At 31.2% G+C, this 19,655-nt stretch overlaps 1 protein-coding gene across 1 annotated transcript; it reads left to right on the top strand.

Moving 5' to 3' along the window:
- Positions 1-887: 887 nt before the first annotated feature.
- Positions 888-19,307, top strand: LOC139515870 (chaperone protein DnaJ-like). Its single transcript, XM_071305608.1, has 7 exons — positions 888-1,023; positions 4,381-4,478; positions 5,104-5,197; positions 8,330-8,688; positions 14,287-14,403; positions 16,043-16,207; positions 17,616-19,307. Exons 2-6 carry the CDS (start codon positions 4,387-4,389, stop codon positions 16,176-16,178), a joined length of 798 nt encoding a protein of 265 aa, XP_071161709.1. The 5' UTR covers positions 888-1,023; positions 4,381-4,386; the 3' UTR covers positions 16,179-16,207; positions 17,616-19,307.
- Positions 19,308-19,655: the final 348 nt, after the last annotated feature.

Below are 19,655 nucleotides of genomic sequence, written 5' to 3'. Positions count from 1 at the left end.
ATTTTCAGAATGTATTATAACACTGACTTTGAATCAGTCCCCCGTTACCTTTGATCAAATGCCGGACGAGCACTGATACGAAACACAGAAAAATAAATAAGGGGAAGCACGTAGCATACACATAGAGCCAAACACAAGAAAATGTGAAATAAAAACTCAAAACACGAAGACAGGTGAAATAAAAAGGCCGAAAACGTTGCACGAAAAAAACCTTTTACCACCCTCTTGTACCTATTTTAAGACTTTTTTTGAAACAGCGATAGAAAGCAACAATATGAAACAAAAATCTCTTCAATAAATGCAAGCGGGTTTAATTGCTTCTTGAGAGGAATGATTGCCATTGAAATGTGTTAATTTCCCTCTTTTAACATTTTTACTCTTAAAATCTTTAACAGATAGATAAAACACTAGTGTTAATAGAAAAAAAATGATTTAAGGAAAAAAAGATGGATTTATACAAACCATGCAAGACGCTCATGTGTAAATAGGGTCGTTAACCCCTTCCCCTAGTCATCGATATCAAAACCGACCGTGCAAGACCCTATTAGTAGATACGAATTGGTATATTTTTACAAGATGCGCAATGCAGACTCTTGAGAGCCTCTTGTTATGGGTAAAATGGTCACATATATTTGGTATATGCAATCCTAACAAGGTCTTTATGTCTATCAGATGGTGTTCACCTTACCTCAACTTCATTTCATGGTTCAGAGATCAAAAGTGGTTATATGATATTTATTCTACATTTCTACATTTAATTACACCTTATTATTGACAAAGAATTCGAAAGGAGGTTCGCTATTGGTTACGACAGATGTGATTAAATATCGGTATTTAGATAGATTTTGTCCGTTATTGGTTGACTCAGATTTGATTCGATATCTGTATTTAGATAGATTGTTAGATTTTACGACACTCAAAAACTGGTCGCAACTGTTTCGTAACGATAATTTTTTGTTTACTATTTACTTATTAAGTATTTACAGAATGTGAGAAGAGCAGAAGTCTGTTTCTTATTTTTTGGTAACTGAATTATTTCAAATATATAATGCACAGCACGTTGATTACCACATCCAATGGCAATGTACACACTTGGCTTTAAAAAAAAATTGTTTATGTCGCTCGATTTTTTTCTTGAAATAATTTGACTGTTTCTAGTCCAAATAATAATGACGTTTTGGAAGGCTATTTTAAATTTTTGCTTTGACGCCTTCCTGCGTCGATGTAAGGCGTCAAAGAAAAAAATATAATATCCTTTCAAAATGTCATAATTATTTGTACTACTGTTTATCAAGAAATCCGGTAGGTCTTTTCACCACTGAACACCAACGAACACCACTGCCATACCTGCCAACTTTTGAAAATGGCCATGGGGGTTTTTTGTGACCATTTTTGAGGGTAGAATTTTTCGCGGCATTTTTTCGTGCGATGATTTGGCTCCTAAAAGTGTCTGACATACTTCTTTTTTGGGGGGTGATAGTTGAAGATGCTATTATAACCTATCTTTTTTTAAATTGTTTGATTGTTGTATTCTTTTTGTTGAGATAAATACCAGTAAGATGACTTTATGTTTGTCAAACATAAAGTCATCTTACTGGTGTTTATCTCAACAAAAAGTTGAAGATGCTATTATAACCTATCTTTTTTTAAATTGTTTGATTGTTGTATTCTTTTTGTTGAGATAAATACCAGTAAGATGACTTTATGTTTGTCAAGAAAGTTGTTCTGTAAACATTTAATTTTCACCCCTTTTTTCTCTAATCTTCAAAAAATTAACCTTTTTTTTTTCTAATCTTCAAAAAATTTGACCACGCATTTCTCCAATTTTCATTTTTTTTTGCCCGTTATTCCTTTATCTTCATTTTTTAAGGGCATTATATTCTTTAATCATTTAACCCCATCCAAACCCTCATATATTATATAGATCAATATCACAAGCAGTACTAGATGACTAGAATGTTTGGAGACATCATTAAGGCCACCGTGGTCAACTTTAACATGTTTAAAGTCTCTGTTGCAAACTTTACAAAAGGCATGTGACAATCCTAACGTTGATTTAGACAACCGACCCCTGTACTTGACATCATTCTCCCATTTCTCTAAGTATTTGCACGAAGCAACACGCTTTTTTTTCTTAGGCGGTGACAGAACTATTTTGCAAGTGATAACTCGCCCATCATGATTCCAATTTTTATAAATTTAACACCAAAGCTAAAAAAAAACAACTAAAAATTTCGATTCTTTGATTGTTTACTATGCCGACATTAATCAACTGGTGAATGCGTGATCACTAAATTTTGATTGGATGAAATTTGTCAGACACGATTTGTCTCCCTTGGGAAAACTTTCAAAAGTTCAAAATCGGGAACAAAAATATTTTTCGTGTAAATTTTACTAAAATCATGTTTTTTGGCTATTTTCACGATCACGATCGTGTAATCGGGACAGAGGGTCAAAATCGTGTAGTACACGCCTAAATCGTGAAAGTTGGCAGGTATGCACTGCACACCACCGAACACCACCAAACACATTAAAATACCATCTGCCACACCTAAATATATTGTTTTCATCTTTATCTGACGAGGATGGATATGTTTGTACATATGCATACACAAATTGATACGAAATGATAACATACATGTAAGAACCCCAAAACTGGTTTTCCCCTGGGTCAATTATTTTTTTTCGCCACCTCTTTCAGCAAAAAAATATATTTTTTGTCATTTTATTATTTTTTTCACCAAGTAACACAAATAAATAATTCTTTTAAAATGTCCTTTTTATCCAGCAACCCCCACCCTAAAGAAGATGAGTTTTCCCCATTGCTGTCTATGATTATTCTCTCAAACTTGTCTTAGAGTCTACATTGACTGTAATTAATAAATACTGAACATTTACCTTGTTGTAAGAACAATACACTTTCAAGTCTAACATTTTTTTAATGTGGTACCTAACACTACAGGGAGATAACTCTGTAAAATCAGCTAAACGTTTTAATTACGTTGTGTTGTAAAGGGAATGTTAAGCTTCAGTCAATGATCAAAATTTGGGTTTGTCAAATTGCTATATAACCAGTGTAAAAAGGGTCAAAGTAAAATACTTTGTCAAAATTTTATGAAAATTAAACGAGCCAAATTAATTTTAATGTCAGAAGGTGTTTGGTACCACCTTTAATACAATTATTGTGATAATTTCAGGTTTTAAAAATAAAATGTTTGTACTTAGTTTGAACTTATTTGAACAATTTATTTCTAATAATTGAAAAGTAAAGACCATAAGATACATATGTTTTTATTTTTAAATTTGATTCTCAACTTTATTAATAAAATCACTATAAATGCACATAAAAATATGAAAAACAGGAGAAATGGATATAATATTAAGTAATTTAATTGATTTTATTGTTGTAATGTGTAAAATTACTGTTTTTCTTAAGGGTAAGTGGTCTATTTGGGTGTTCAGCGGTGTGCGGTGGTGTTCAGTGGACAAAAGAAAGACAATCAAGAATCAGTCACTTTAAATGCTAGAAGTCTACTTATCTTGACTTATTATTATATGTGTTTTATTTATGGGTTCAGGGACATAAATGGAAATAGAACCCTGTTACAATAAGAGATGCAAACAGACAACTATGTGCAACTTTCAATTTATTACTGCAGTACACTGGATAATACCTGTGGAACAGTAGCTCATAGATCCTTATGATCTTGTATTGCTATTTGTATATGGGCTTCAAATAGTAAAAAAATATCTCAAGGATCTTAGATATACGGTTCCACAGCTAACTGGTGAGGAGATAGATATGGAAGCATATATCCCTGTGTCTGCTTATCTTTAAATTATCTAGATCAAGATTCTGTTCCATACACTCTCCCCAAATGCTTAACATCACGGATATTTCCATGAAATTCTGACCAAGCAATGTATTTTGTTAAAAATATTTGAATCAATTAACATTTGTCTTTTGTTCAATTAAAGTACATGTAGTATACAAACAAGACAGAGGTGCTAAATGGGAATGGCTTGGATTTTCTGTTATGCTACCATAACTGATTGACTGAAATGAAGCCACAAAGAAGAAAAACACAAATTTAAAAGATGAAGGAACACAAAATTATTTTTAGGACTGGCAAAATTTTTATTTTGCACCCTCTTAGTCATGTTAGTCCTTTGTCTGACAAAAAATGAACTCTGCTAGAGTTTACTCTCTTATATGATTTAATGCTTTTATAAATGTACAAATGTACCTGTATGTAAATGTATGCATGTGTCAGATTTAAATTTGATGTTCTGATTTCTAGTTTTAATGATTAATTGAAAGATATCAATGATTGCCATTAATTACATTATTTTAAGTTGTCTTTTTTCCTTTCTTTTTAGATCAGGATGTATAGGTGTCTCTTTCAGAAACATTTGGAATTCCAGTTTCTGTCACTCAGCTGTAAGAATTCCAAACTTTTCTTACTTCATCCTGTAAGGTAATATGAATTAAAATATATTTGCATAAAGTTTCAACTCATTCATTACACAGTCATGACAGGTAACTGGATGCACTGTTACTATAAATGTGACTGATATCAAATTTATAATCTGGCTACTGAATAAGTGTTTATCAGATTTTCTTATACATAAAAAGAACAATAAAAACGAACAAACACATATATAACATGTATGATTTACATCAGACCACATCAACTACAAACTCCCTACTCCTTGAAAAATAAAACCTGCCGTACAAGCAAAGAAAAACAATAAATATTAATTTACGACTACATTGTAACATTCAAAATTTCATGTACCATCCAAGAGAAAAAACCTAAGGTTATTGTAGAAATTCTAAGCACAGCCAGATCAGGTGCATTGAAGTGGTAAGCATCTCATGTGATTGAGAAAAAAAACCTACAGAGAACAAGATAAAGGTGGTGAAGCAGTGTTGCAGAATAATTACCATATCTGTTAGTTTTTTTGTTCAGAGTCCTATACAGTTTTTTGTGTGCTTCTTATCTTTTATTTTCATTAAATTCTTTTTTGGCAGTTTTCCATAGCAAAACATATTTTCGTCTGAGCATGCTATCATATATATATTATTCATGTAAATTGTAGGTCAATATCACAGACACATTACCAAATTCTTGGTGTAAAACAAACTGCTACAGATGGAGAAATAAAATCAGCTTACAAACAACTATGTAAAAAGGTACAATAACTACAGATCATCTCAAGTGCATTTTGTTAAAAATTTCATATTTTCAAATGGGGCCTTGGTGGGCAAGTGGTTTAGGTAGTTACTACTGTAATCACTAGCCAGTCAACACTGACGTTGTGAGTTCCAACCCAGCCCGGCTCCAATCTTAAGGAGGCTCGCGGGTAAAATATTTTCAGAAAAAAAATAAAACATTTATTTTTCATTACAAATTTTATTAGTTACCTTTAGTAGTTGTTACTTTATCATATGGTACAAAAAACATTCCAAAAAATCAATTCTTGTTGGCCCCAGGTGACTTTTAAAATGTAGATATCATTGAAAAGGCTCAAAATTATCTCCCTTTGGTGCAAAATGCCATTTTTTGGCATTAAAATTGAAATATCTTTTTTAACTCATAGGTGACCTATATTTTTTATTGTTGTTTTGAAATAAGCTGTACATAAACTAAATAATTGTAAAATTTAAGCGATTTCTTTAATTTCTGACTATGTGGAACGCATTGATATCTATCCAATCGAATTAGAGATAAAGGATACTACAGATACAGTTAAGTCGGCCTCATATCTTGACTTACAACTAGAAATTGACAATGAGCGTCAGTTGAAAACAAAACTTTACAACAAAAGAGATGATTTCAGCTTTCCTATTGTGAACTTTCCATTTCTAAGTAGCAACATTCCAGCATACAGGGTATATATCTCCCAATTCATATGATATTCCCTTGCTTGCATTTCCTATCATGATTTTCTTGATAGAGGGTTGCTGCTCACAAGGAAGCTATTAAACCAAGAGTTCCAAATGGTGAAGTTGAAATCATCCTTTCGTAAATTTTACGGACGCCATCACCAGTTGGTTGACCGTTATGGAATAACCGTTTCACAAATGATATTAGATATGTTCCTTACATCGTAACTACAATCCCCTTCCCTTTCATGAATGTGACCTATCGAATTAGACAATTTACCGGATTTGTTATCACATAAGCAACACGACAGGTGCCACATGTGGAGCAGGATCTGCCTACCCTTCCGGAGCACCTGAGATCACCCCTATTTTTTGTGGAGTTCGTGTTGCTTATTCTTTAGTTTTCTATGTTGTGTCATGTCTGTGTGTGTGCTTGTTCTATTGTTTGTCTGTCTTTTTTCATTTTAAGCCAGGTGTTGTCAGTTTATTTTTCGAGTTTGACTGTCCCTTTGGTATCTTCGTCCCTCTTTTTTTATTTCGATATTACCTCTATTTCTCCTAATAGTTCAACAGAAAAAAAGGACATTAACAAAAATGTATGCTTCTTTCAAAGGCAGATTGTGAGCGTAAATGAACAGTGACCCCATTTTTTTATTTCTTTTTTCTATTAAGTATAAGATAAAGTTCATTTATCATGTTTATAGAAAAATATAGGGAAATCCTATATTAGATGAAAAAAATGATTTAGACCCGCGAGCCCCTTAATTGAGTAGGATTGTCAGTTTTCCTATTGAAGGTTGGTGGTTTTTTCCGGGCACTCAGGCTTCCTCCAACAATAAAAACTAACCGCTTAATGCTGTATAGGGGGAGGGTTGAGATCTCACAAACATGTTTAACCCCGCCACATTTTTGCGCCATTCTCCATTTCCATTCTCAATTTTATTGTGCTTAAAAGTGGCGTTAAAACACCAAAAATCAAATCAAATCATAGTTTCAAATACCAACTGGAATTCCAATGCAACATTATAAAATTCATTTTGTTTAAATTAGGCCAGAAATTTATGAGCATCAATTTAAAGAGGGTGGTAGAGGGGAAGTCTGAACACTGAAACATGTGATTTTTTTTTCGCAAAAATCTTGCATGGAAAGTTAAAATCAGGGAAAACAAAGCACAAGAAAAAAATTGATAAATGTTATAAAAAAAGTACTAGAAGTTATAACTCAGCTGTCCTTTTAGATCATGCAGTCATTATTGATGGACATTTTTATCCTGTAGTCACCATTCAGTGTTCGTAGTTACTTCTGATTTAAAAAAAAAGTAGAGTATCATTAATATTAGAACCAGTTCAGTAAAAACATAATTTGAAACAATATCGAGCTTACTTTGAATAAGTCCAGGTCTACTCTTTTAAAACCAAATGCAAGACAAATATGAGACGTTAAGAGTACCAACATGAAACTGAGAAAATGGTTAAGTGGAATCACAAAGCACCCACATTGAATAACCTGAGAAAATATGAAATAAAACGTTAAACACGAAAAACATGTGAAATAAAAAGTCAGAAAACTTTGCACAAAAATAAACCTTTACTACCCTCATTTAACACGAGTATTGAGTATGGTCTGAAATTGTAAGCTCAAAAGCAGACATCATGTGACTGATTTAAAATGTTTGATTTATTATCGTTTCTTTCCAGTTGCATTATAATGAAGATACCCAGATTAGTCAGCACATTGATCTTCTGTCAATTGTTTAGCTCAAATAAAACTATATCAAAAGTACAAAGTTGTCACAAAATGCATTTCTCCTGATTCTTTAATGGTTACTTTGGACAAATGATATTCATTTGTATACAGTCTATAAAACACATTAAAATAATATGATCTATTTAAAAAAATGTTCTACTGGGTCAAATTATTTTGGAAGCCCTATAGACAACACAATTGTAGTAAAAGAACTATAATTGAGAGATTTAATGGGTTCAAACTGTACATTACTGTAAATTCAGAAATTATTGCGAGGTTTTTATTTTTAATAAAAAAGAGACAAACTTTTAAATGCAATAATTTGAACTTGCATTTAAAAGATTTTGAAATATTTTTTATGAATTAACAGATTTTTCTCTAAATTGTTAATATTAAAATCACATTTAAGTCTAAAATGACAAAATCTCAATAATAAATGCACACAATAATTTCTGAATTTACAGTATATTGTTATTCAATGGCTACTTTTATTGTCTATTCACATAAAAATATATATACATAAGATGGTAGGGTATATCATGATCAACATATCATCAAATCACTGATTCCCCTATGAAAAAAATTAATATGCATGCAGCAATGATATAAATGAATTTATGGAAGGAATAAGATTTTAAGGGACATCCACACATCAATCATCAAACCACTGATTTCAAATGTTTCTATTTTTAGCTGCATCCTGATGTAAACAAGACTGATCCTAAAGCACATGACAAGTTTACAGAAGTGCAAAACGCTTATTCCACCCTGAGTGGCAAAGGGACAAGATATGAGTACGACCAGGAACTAAAATATGGCCAGACGTTTGGTCATGGTGAAACTGATGAAGATTTATTAAGACGCTACAGATCTACTAAACATGCTGAAGATTCCTATTATGGGAATAGAAGTTATGGGAATAGTTTCTATGGAAATACACCAAAAGGACAAACTATGAGCAATGACCCAGTGATGAGAGCATTGAGATATATATCTAAAAATTTCTTGAAAATAGTAGCATTTGGAGTTATGATGAATTGTAGTATAATATTGTAAGTAGTACTAAGTACCACTTTTTTTTTAAAGAATTAGGATTAATCTTTTTCCCAATCTGAAGCTTAAAGGGAAATTCCGCGATTTTTTACTTATCAATTAATTATGTTCATCTTAACATAAAAAACACATTTGCAAAGTTTTAAATTTATATTCCTTCTACATTTTTGTAATAACGGAGAAAATCAAGTATTTGTAACTTTTTTGGTTGAATTCTCGAGTGGGTCGTGACGTATTAGCCCGATTTATTGAATTCTGGGAAAAAATAAAATCTGTTTAACTCTTATAGCTTATCGAATAAATTTCATTAATTATTGTTGAGATTTTTTTCATAAAATATTTATTGAACATTTTTACTGATATTGAACTGAAAATATTTCAGTTCTATTTACCGTTCTTGTTTTGATAATCATTTCAATGCAACTAATGTGTGAGCAGAGTGTGTATATTATTTTGTAAAGGTCACTGTATATTTCTCGGCTTGAGGTCAAATCGTTTACCTTGTAGCTATTTAGCCGCAGGTGTGAGTTCAAGCGTACACAGGTATAAATGTTGTTATTTGGAAAGGATAAACAGAAAGGATTAGAAAGAGTATGCTGTCACGATGTTAATACACTAAGATTTAATACACGATGAGAATAAAGATACAATAATTAAATTGTGTAAATTAATTGAAAATAAAATTCAGATTCGTAATTCCGAAAGTGTATAAAAATAAAAGGAAACAATTTTTGATTACTTTCTTAGCGGCAATTGGCGTAAAGATTCAAATACATGTATGAAGCAAAAAATAGTAGTTTTAATCTTTTATAAAAACTAAATGCAATATTACCCAATTTGATATACCATTGTACATCTGTTTGATATCATTGACTTTACCGGAATTTCTTAACTTGTATTCAAATCTGGCTGTGTTTAAATGCTAATAAAACTATTGCAATTTTAAAGTTTTTAATTGACAAAAAAATACAACATACAACATGCATGATTTTTTTTTAGTTTCTTTTTAACATTTTATTCTTACATAATTAAATTCATTTGACAATCATTTACACGAACTTTTTGTGAAAAGAATATCAATTATCTAAGCTAAGGCATTATTTCTTTTGAGGATTTTTGAGGATTTTTTTTAAAATTCTATGATAATATTTGTGCAATGTTGAACATGATAGCCGTCATTAATCCAAATAAGTAATACAGTAGTTGTAATAAAAGTTATATTTTAGTCATGCATAACTGATATTGACGAATTTATAATAGTTCGTCCATACATCGTTGTTCTTGAAACAATCATTATTAGTATACATGTAAGTTTCCTGACGTATAAGAGCCATTGAGGATGAGCTCCAGAGAAATCAGACTAGTGGCGTTTCGTTCGTTTGTTTGTTGGGAAAGAAGAGGAAATGCAACCGCTTGTACAGATAAACGACAGAATTACCATACAAGCATTTATAGTCAACACAATCAGAAAGAGTTCCCATCGTTAGACGGGGAATATGAAGGCTTCCAAGAATGAACAAGTGACATGTCTAACTCTGAACAGTTAGAAAACAGACTATCGACATCGACCGCTTGTTCTTAATATTTGAAACTGTATGCATATATATACGTATACGTTTATGATATATATAGTGATGAGTTCTTGCGTCTGACAAAAACTAAATTCCTTCATGGTTATATCTTGCCATACGTTTATATTGGTTTGTAAGGTGATTACTCACAATCGTTATTTGAAAATCCTGTTTGTGAGATGTAGATTCATTTCAATACAGAAATTTCGTCTATATATTTCACAAGTGTATAACACGGAGAAGCTCTGAAGGTCCATTACTCCCATTTTGCTTGGGTGTGAACCATCGATGTTTACAGCAATATCACATAATAAGATGATGATGGTAGAAAGAACTATGGGCGTCATGTGGCAAATATTACATGCATATCGGACAATGAGTTGTCAATCTGTATGAAAAGATTTCCAATACAACCATATTATTGAGAAGGAATGTTTACATGCTATACTCTCGTACTAGTATTACAGGGTTCTTGTGGCGTTCACCTTAGACACACATCTTTTTAAAGATGTTTAAAAAAAAAGACAGAACCAATTTAATGTCATATTTCCCTATTTTTTAAATATAACTAAAAGTCTTTTATCTGACAAGAATACCCCTATTTAGCGAACAAGTAATTTATTCTTTTTTCTGTTATTGAATACCAAGAAAGAAAATAAATCCCGAAATTAATTTGAAACTTTGATACTCAAAAGTTTCCCAGCAAAATATTCACATTCCCTGGGGATAATTAGTGTTCGTCCAGTGGCATATATAACAATTGTGATGACGAATTACTTCCTTTGTTCGAGAACAATCTGATTGAAATATAAATCTGTGATTTTACTAGGTCCACAGCTTCAATGAACCAAAGCAAAAGTTATACATCGACCTGTATTTAAATCAAATTGGTTCTCTTCTTCTTCTGGTATACAATAGTCTATCGACATTCGATGATTACATACTGTTGGCATACGTGGACTAGTCTATTTACAACACTTTTACCCCTATTTATTCAAAATATATGTTTTTTTCTTATGTTCAATGTATACATGTATATATTTTAAATTGCGCTATAGTTCCGTAACTTTCTATCCAGTCGTATAAACGAATCGTCGGCAAGTGCGTACTTTTTTTAAATCAATATTTCTGGTCTGTTCCAATCTGTCCTTCACTATTGACAATGCCTATATATTACATTTTCCCAAATTCACCCTTGGAAAAAATATTTAAATAGATTTTAATTTCATCAAATCTTATTTTTTGGGTATTATTTATATGTTTATGAATTATATTCTTTACACCAGATATGTTATTTATAAACAAGCGTATGAGTTTAGTAATGACAAGTAAGACAGAGTTGTATATTATTCATCTGATAGTTCAAAATGGAAAGTTATAAGTTATAAGTTATCAGCCGTGTACACTGATCAATACCTGCAGAAGTGAAACGATGCATGAACTTGCAAGCCCGACAGGAAATCGCTTGAATACCTGGACGTGTCACCTCACACCCCTCACAATACCTTTGGAAGTAATACCTTTAGCCATGCTGGTGATCAGATGAGGGAAGATCAAAATATATTTGTTTATTACTTTAAATAATTATGAACAAATTAGATTTTTGAAAACAATTTTCACGGAACACTTATTTATGATTTCAACTTTGACTTTTCACCTAATTCCAATATCAACAGTTTAAAAACAACAGACCATGGTAATTTAAAAAAAGTAAGAATATTTTTCGTATCAAGTTAGTTAGTCCATGGAAGTAATATTGGATATTACTTCCATGGTTAGTCGGATAAAACAACCGTACGATTGACAAGATATCGACACGCAATTACGACTACATCGGTTACTGTAGTTTTGTTTCTTTGTTGTTTATAGACTTATCGTTTTTATTAATCGGGAAAGAAGACAAAATGGCGGATCGCAGAGAATTGATACTCTAAATTTAAAATCGATTGTGATCGCTTATCTAGTGGAATAAAACTTTAATATCTATGAATTTGAGCATTTTTATACAGAATGAACATAATATCAATTTTTGTTTTTTTTGCGAAGTTTCCCTTTAAGATATATTTGTATATATATACTAAAATTGGGAGTTGAAATTGGAAACATTAACCTGACCAAAGAGCAGATAACAAACATAGGCTATCAATGGGTAATCAATGAAGCGAAAAAATCTGTATCTTTACGCCTTATTTTAATGCCCCACCTACGATAGTAGAGGGGCATTATGTTTTCTGGTCTGTGCCTCCGTTGGTCTGTGCGTCCGTTCGTCCGTCTGTGTGTCAGTTCGTCCGTCTGTGCGTCCGTCTGTGCGTCCGTCTGTGCGTCCGTTCGTCCGTCTGTGCGTCTGTTCGCTTCAGGTTAAAGTTTTTGGTCAAGGTAGTTTTTGAAGAAGTTGAAGTCTAATCAACTTGAAACTTAGTACACATGTTCCCTATGATATGATCTTTCTAATTTTAATTCCAAATTAAAGTTTTGACCCCAATTTCACGGTCCACTGAACATAGAAAATGATAGTGCGAGTGGGGCATCCGTGTACTTGGGACACATTCTTGTCTATCATGTCTATGGAAATACTTATTAAATTATGAAAAATAGCCTACATGTTAGATGCATTAGAAGTTAACTATCTAGTTAAGTCATTCATGTAATTGTTTAGAAATTTTCCAGTTTATTAAATTTGCAGGTCAGGTATTTGTACCATCAAAAATTTTTATAATTATAATTATACATATTTATATATTTCAAATGTAGACCTAATGATGTGAATGTTAGCCAGTTAGCAACTATTGGTCACTGTACCAGTGTTTGGAATATAGGGGGGGTACACTCCTAAGGGAGTTTACTCTTTAAAAATCAAGTGAACGTTTTTTAATCACATGTTATTAATAACGAGAGATCAAGCTTTTCAATGATATTTTTTTTTGTCAAACTGCTATGTATTCAAGGAATTATTCCTTTAAATTTTGCGGTTCAAACTTCTTGAAATTTTCTATTTTTTTCAACCGCAAAAATTAAAAAAAATTGTTTTATATTGGTATCACGTTGTCGTTGTTGTCGTCAGTGCCAGCTTTGTCTGAAGACATATGATTTCCGGATGATAACTTAAGTATAAGTGAAAATAAATCAATAAAATTTTAACACAAGGTTTATGACCACAAAAGGAAGGCCCAACAGTTTAGGAATTAGGGACCAAAAGTGTCAAAAATTAAACTTTGTTTGAATTCATCAAAAAATGAATATATGGGATTTTGATATGCTGAATCTAACCATGTATTTTGATTTTGGAAATTGGACCAAAATAGGTAAATGTCCAATTTAAATTTTTTAAGTTCTTAGACCACATTCATTCTGAGTCAGAAACCTATTTTGTGTCAACTATTTAATCACAATCCAAATTCAGAGCTGTATCAAAATTGACTGGCATGTCTATACTTGCCTCAACTGTTCAGGGTTTGACCTCTGCTAAGCATCTGGTTGTCAACATGTCAGAGTGAATAGTTTGTAAAATTTTATGAAAATTAAATGAACCAAGTATATTTTAGTCAAAGTATTGGTTACCCCTTAACAATATGCAAAACCATACTGGGGGCCTCGGTGGCAGAGTGGTCTAAGTATTTACTACTCACTAGCCAGTCAACACTGAGGTTGTGAGGTTGAACCCCAGTCGTGTGGTTGCTTTCACTCTTATCTTAATTGACTAGGATTGTTAGTTTTCCTATCGGAGATCAATGACGTAAAAGTGGTGTTAAATCACCAACAATCAATCAATCAATCTGTATAGTAAGCTATATAGCGAATGAATACCTAAGTATGACAAAACATGAAACAAATCAAAAGTGGATATCTCCGATTTCTGCTTAAATTATCATGATTATGAAACAATCAAGGACTACCACTGCATTTGTGGGTAGTGACTCAGGAGTTACACATAATTTATAAGACCAATTGACACATTCTTGTTTTATTTTGTTTAAGACAATCTTTAATGAAACTGAATAATGATTTGATTTATTTTTTTTATGACAGATTTTCTCAGCGCTATGTGAAGAACCAGCTAGATGAAAAAGACAAACGTTTACATGCTGAAATGCAGTACCTGAATCAGCATTTTCATAATCATGGATTCCAAAAGGCACCAAAAATGTAAGTTTTTAGGGTTAATTCTCCTCAACAAAGTTGAAGGTAACAATCTACAATTTATTGCATTATGGTAATCATCTTAAAACTATAAAGAAACTGTCAATATATTACTTATAGGAGTTTTTGTCATCAAATGTCAATTGACTCATTACGTTTATTCAGGGCATTTTTGGCAGTTATCTCAAAAACTATTAGATAAAGAGAAACAGTAAATTTGTGGAGCTTTTAGCTACTACACATATAAAACTAAGAAGATGTGGTATAAATGCATGAGACAACTATCAATCAAATTTCAAATAAAACAGATGTAACAATTATAGGCAACAGTACTGCATTCAACAATGAGAAAAACGCATACTTAATAGTTGGCTATAATAGTTATCAAAAGTACCAGGATTATAATTTAGTATGCCAGACGCGCGTTTGGTCTACATAAGACTCATCAGTGACACTCAAATCGAAATATTTATAAAGCCAAACAAGTAAAAGACCCCACCTGAAAAATGTGAAACAAATCAATTGAGGAAACTAACAACCTAACAATTATAACAAAATGATTTAAGAAAAAAATATGAAAGACATGAGCCAAGAACATGAAGACTAATAAGACTCCCTTTTTCCATTACTGTCAAGGAAAACATATCATAATATTTGAAACAGATTTATGTTAAGGAGTGGTATTTGCGAAAAATACCAGTCAAGAGAATGTTAAATTTCACGAGCCGTAAGGCGAGGGAAATTTATTCTCAAGACTGATATTTTTCGCAAATACCCCTCAAGAACATGATATATCTGTTTAATTACACCGAATGTTGATGTTCAAAAATGCATTAATGATCGTGACGTTACAAGCGTCTAGTCGGATAGAGTGTTTTTTGGCAAATACCACGGTAGTGAGGGTAAAAAAGGCATATCCTTTATGCAAATACCCTGGCGGCATTAAAAAATTAACGATATTCATTTGATAACAGTAAATTGGTGAAAAATACACTGTCTATCAACCAATCAAAACCAAGGATTCTTACATAAGGTGTAATTATAGAGAAAAATACTGTGTATTCATTATTTTTCATTGGAGACAATTTTTTGGGGGTACTGGTTAACAATGAATTTAAATGCTCCACAAATTACAAATTTTCTAAATACTTGTATGCAAACTTTAGCAAATCCAAAAAATTGACTTTCCATTCAAGTGTAAATTTTCCTCAATCCACAAAAATTGGTACCCACGAAAATAAATTAATCCACAGTATAATGTAAAAGTATCTTTTCACCTGGTAGTTTGTTACTTGATGTTGATTTACTTCATACGTCATGTACGTAACAGTTATAAAAAGGAAAATCACCAAAAAAAAAAACCCGAATTCGTGAGGAAATTTTAAATGGAAAGTCCCTAATAAAATGGCAAAATCAAAAGCTTAAACACATCAATCAAACAGTTTACAACTGTTATATTCCAAAACTTGTTGCAGGCATTTTCTTCTGTAGAAAATGGTGAATTGAACCTGGTTTTATAGCTAGTTTAGCCTCTCACTTGTATGATTGTTATATAAAATTCCATTATATTGACAATGATGTGCCACCAAAAACAAACAGACATGATAGGTAAAAATGTCAAAATTGTATTTTTTTTTCGTTTTAGTTACCAGCATGGAAAGGAAGAACCTTATAAAGAGGCGAATATAGAATATATATATGATAAACCACAGAGGCATAAGAAAGAAGACTTTCTGTATATTAATAAGTCATACAAAGAGAAATTACCGGGGGATAGATGAAGTCTTATGGAACGTTTTATAGTGAGATAGTAAGACATATATTCTTTGACATTTATTGATTGCATTGACTTACAAATACTTTTTAGGCCATCATTAAACAATTCTATGTTAGATGTTGCTTCCCATGCCTTGGATAGTTGGGTAGGTAGGTAGGGATTTTATGTTTTCAGCCAACAATATAAAAGAGGGACAAAAGATACCAGAGGGACAGTCAAACTCAAAGATTGAAAATAAACTGACAATGCAATGGCTAAAAATAAAAGACAAATAGACAAACATTAGAACAGAAGACATAACATAGAAAACTAAAGACTCAGCAAAAACTGGGGATGATCTCAGGTGCCCCGGAAGGGTAAGCAGATTCTGCTCCACATGTGGCACCCGACGTGTTGCTTATGTTTTTTTTCAAATCTGGTAAAAATTCTAATTCGGTAGGTCACATTTGTGAAAAGAGAAGCATAAGTTACAAGTTTTAGAGATGAAAATCACATTAAAGCAAGTAAAAATCTTTATAAAAGTATTAAAACAAAAAATAAGAACTATTTGTGTCATAATTTTTTTCCATAGGCTGCATTTCAAACAATTTAGGTTTTATTTTTGGCCTATTCAGATAATGAGAATTGTTATGCTTATTTTTTATGTTTAAATTGACCAGAGGTAAAATCAGGACTGATATAAACGTCCTGCCAAGATAAATTATATAAAAAAAAAAAATATATATATATATATGCAGTATTCTTGGATTTATTATCAAAAATTTCATTTTTCATTGGATACCAATTTTCCTAGATTTTGTGGATACCAAAAACTGAAATGTTCAACAAATTACCAGGAATATATGTAGACTTAGCAAAACCACTAAACTAAATATCCACGAAAGTACAAGTTTATCTCAATCATGAAAATTGGTACCCACAAAAATAAATGAATCCACAGTATCAAGGATTTCATTTTTATTATGCACCATTTATTATGCCTAATTTATTATGCACCATTTATTATGCCTAATTTATTATGCACCATTTATTATGTCCCATTTATGAGCATTATGTTTTCTGGTCTGTGCATCCGTTCGTCTGTTCGTTTGTTCGTCCATTTGTCTGTCTGTCCTGCTTCAGGTATGAATTTTTGGTCAAGGTAGTATTTGATGAAGTTGAAGTCCAATCAACTTGAAACTAAGTATACATGTTCCTTAGGATATGATCTATGTCATTTTAATGCCAAATAAGAGCTCTGACCCCAAATTATGGTCCACTGAACACAGAAACTGATACTGTGATTGGGGCATCTGTGAACTAATGGACACATTCTTCTTTGTCATGTTCCAAGTAATAAATTTAAAATTTTTAAGTCATTTTGCACTTATAATTATTAGTACATGTTAAATATGTAAATATTATTCATAAAAATTTATATGTATAAATTTGTCTTTTGCAGATTGTAACCATAGGCCATTAGTTTGTATGATGCCACAGAATGCTGTTACTTCACCACTTTAAGAGTATTTCTATTGAATTAGAGAAACAATTGATTTGTGTTGAAATTGAACATTCTGAAAAAATGGCTTAAATGATTAAAAAGGGGATGTATAATTGTGAACAATGTATAAATGTATATATTGACAGTGAATTTTAACATTCTGTAAAATGAGTGAATAGGTGAAAGTGGAGGGGTATACATGTTAACAATATATATATGTATCTATATATAGACAGTGAATTTTAAAATTCAGTGAGGAAAATATATAAGTATGGGAATAATAAGAGAAGGAGATTAATAAAACATGTAAATGAATGAGAGAATGAATGATAGAATAATGGTTTTAGGTAGTAAAAATATTGTTTTAAATTATTTATGTAATTTTAAATGAGTGTGGTGAGGACATTTGAAAGACTACCACTGTCAGTAATTTGAATTGTGGTATTCTATTGAGTCAAGCCCTAATTTTAATAGATCCTCTTTTAAAGTTTATTTATCCTTATTTTGAATGAGACATTTGCCACTGAATGGTAAAGAAAAATACAATCAATTTTTGAAACTGAACAATAGCAAACAAGCCTAGAGAAGTTATTTTTCATTATTTTATATCCCCTACCATGCATCTGCTTTTATTAAAGGTAAAACTAATGGATATACTCTCTGAAATTGAATTGAGGATTTTTTAGACACAAAATTCTATTTTTGGAGAGGTTATCATAGGTTATAACTAATAGCTATCTTATAAGGTTCTGATATCAATTTCTGCATCCTGATTTCCAAAGCTCTATTTTAAATATCTTAATATGCCTATATTAGGATATATATAAGTACTTGAATTGTTTGTTTAATAATTGTTTTTTGCTTATCCTAAAATGTTCTAAGAAAGTTGCATGATTTGCAGTGTTGTGAAAAATAGACTGAATACTTACTTTTCATTTTCAAACTTGTTGCAGCCAAATTAATTGTGGTGTTCAGTTAACACCATTTTCATGGCAAAATTTGGAAATGAAAGTAAATTTGTGAACTATTCTATATATGTTATGTATTATGACCATATATTTTAAATCATGATAAAAGAATATTTATTGTTTTATAATTTAGAACTTAGGACAAAAAATAACCAAACAATAATGCGGTCTTAGACTCAACTGAAACATTTCTAATTAGAATCTTTTTAGAAAACATTTTATAAATTTCTTAAATGGTACATGTATTGATGTTTGGGATTGTTACAGGAACGTTTTATTCATCTATGTATTTTGAGAAACTAATCATGAATCAAGCATTTGATGAAATTACATATTATATTGTGAAATCCATAACTGTAAAAAAATAATGAAAATGAAAATGCAGGTCATTCCTATACAAACGCTTTTAAGTTGAATTTTAGTTTTTATACTAGTTTAGAGGATTTAAAAAAAATATCCTATTATACCAGTTTAAAAAAAAAATTGTGATCCGAATCGGTTATTTTTTTCAACTATAACATCTTTGATATCAATTTTTATTTAGGAATTGAATTCATTGTTTTTCTTTATACCAGGTAAAACATATTTTATTTACTGTGATAATGGCATTACCTTTGTTAAAATTCTTAAATTGTAAAAACTGTTGATGAATTATTTGTAATAAAAATCTGTTGATGAAAAATTTATTGTTTATCAGATTTGATTGTTCCCAGAATTTCGGGATGATTAAAATCTAAAATTCGAAATTCTGTCTTATTGCAGGATAACAAGAATAATGAGATCTGAACAAAAAGCATTCAAATATACTCTGCTGTCAATATATTTATAGCTGCTTATAATTATTTTTTAATTCAGGGAAAAATATTGTGCAGAAAGTTTGAATAACAAGAAATTAAATGTTGACCTCAAATAAAAATAATATTTGAATCAAATTGGATGTCAAAAAGGTCTAATAACAGACGAAACTGGCTTTCAGCTGCAATATCTCATATTGGTTCGAAATCAGTGGCAATTGATGGATTGTTGTCCT

The sequence above is a fragment of the Mytilus edulis genome, chromosome 3 (assembly GCF_963676685.1).
Source record: "Mytilus edulis chromosome 3, xbMytEdul2.2, whole genome shotgun sequence".
In the NCBI taxonomy this organism is placed as follows: Eukaryota; Metazoa; Mollusca; class Bivalvia; order Mytilida; family Mytilidae; genus Mytilus; species Mytilus edulis.
The sequence above is the reverse complement of the archived record's forward strand: the minus strand, read 5'-3'. Positions and strand labels throughout refer to the sequence as shown.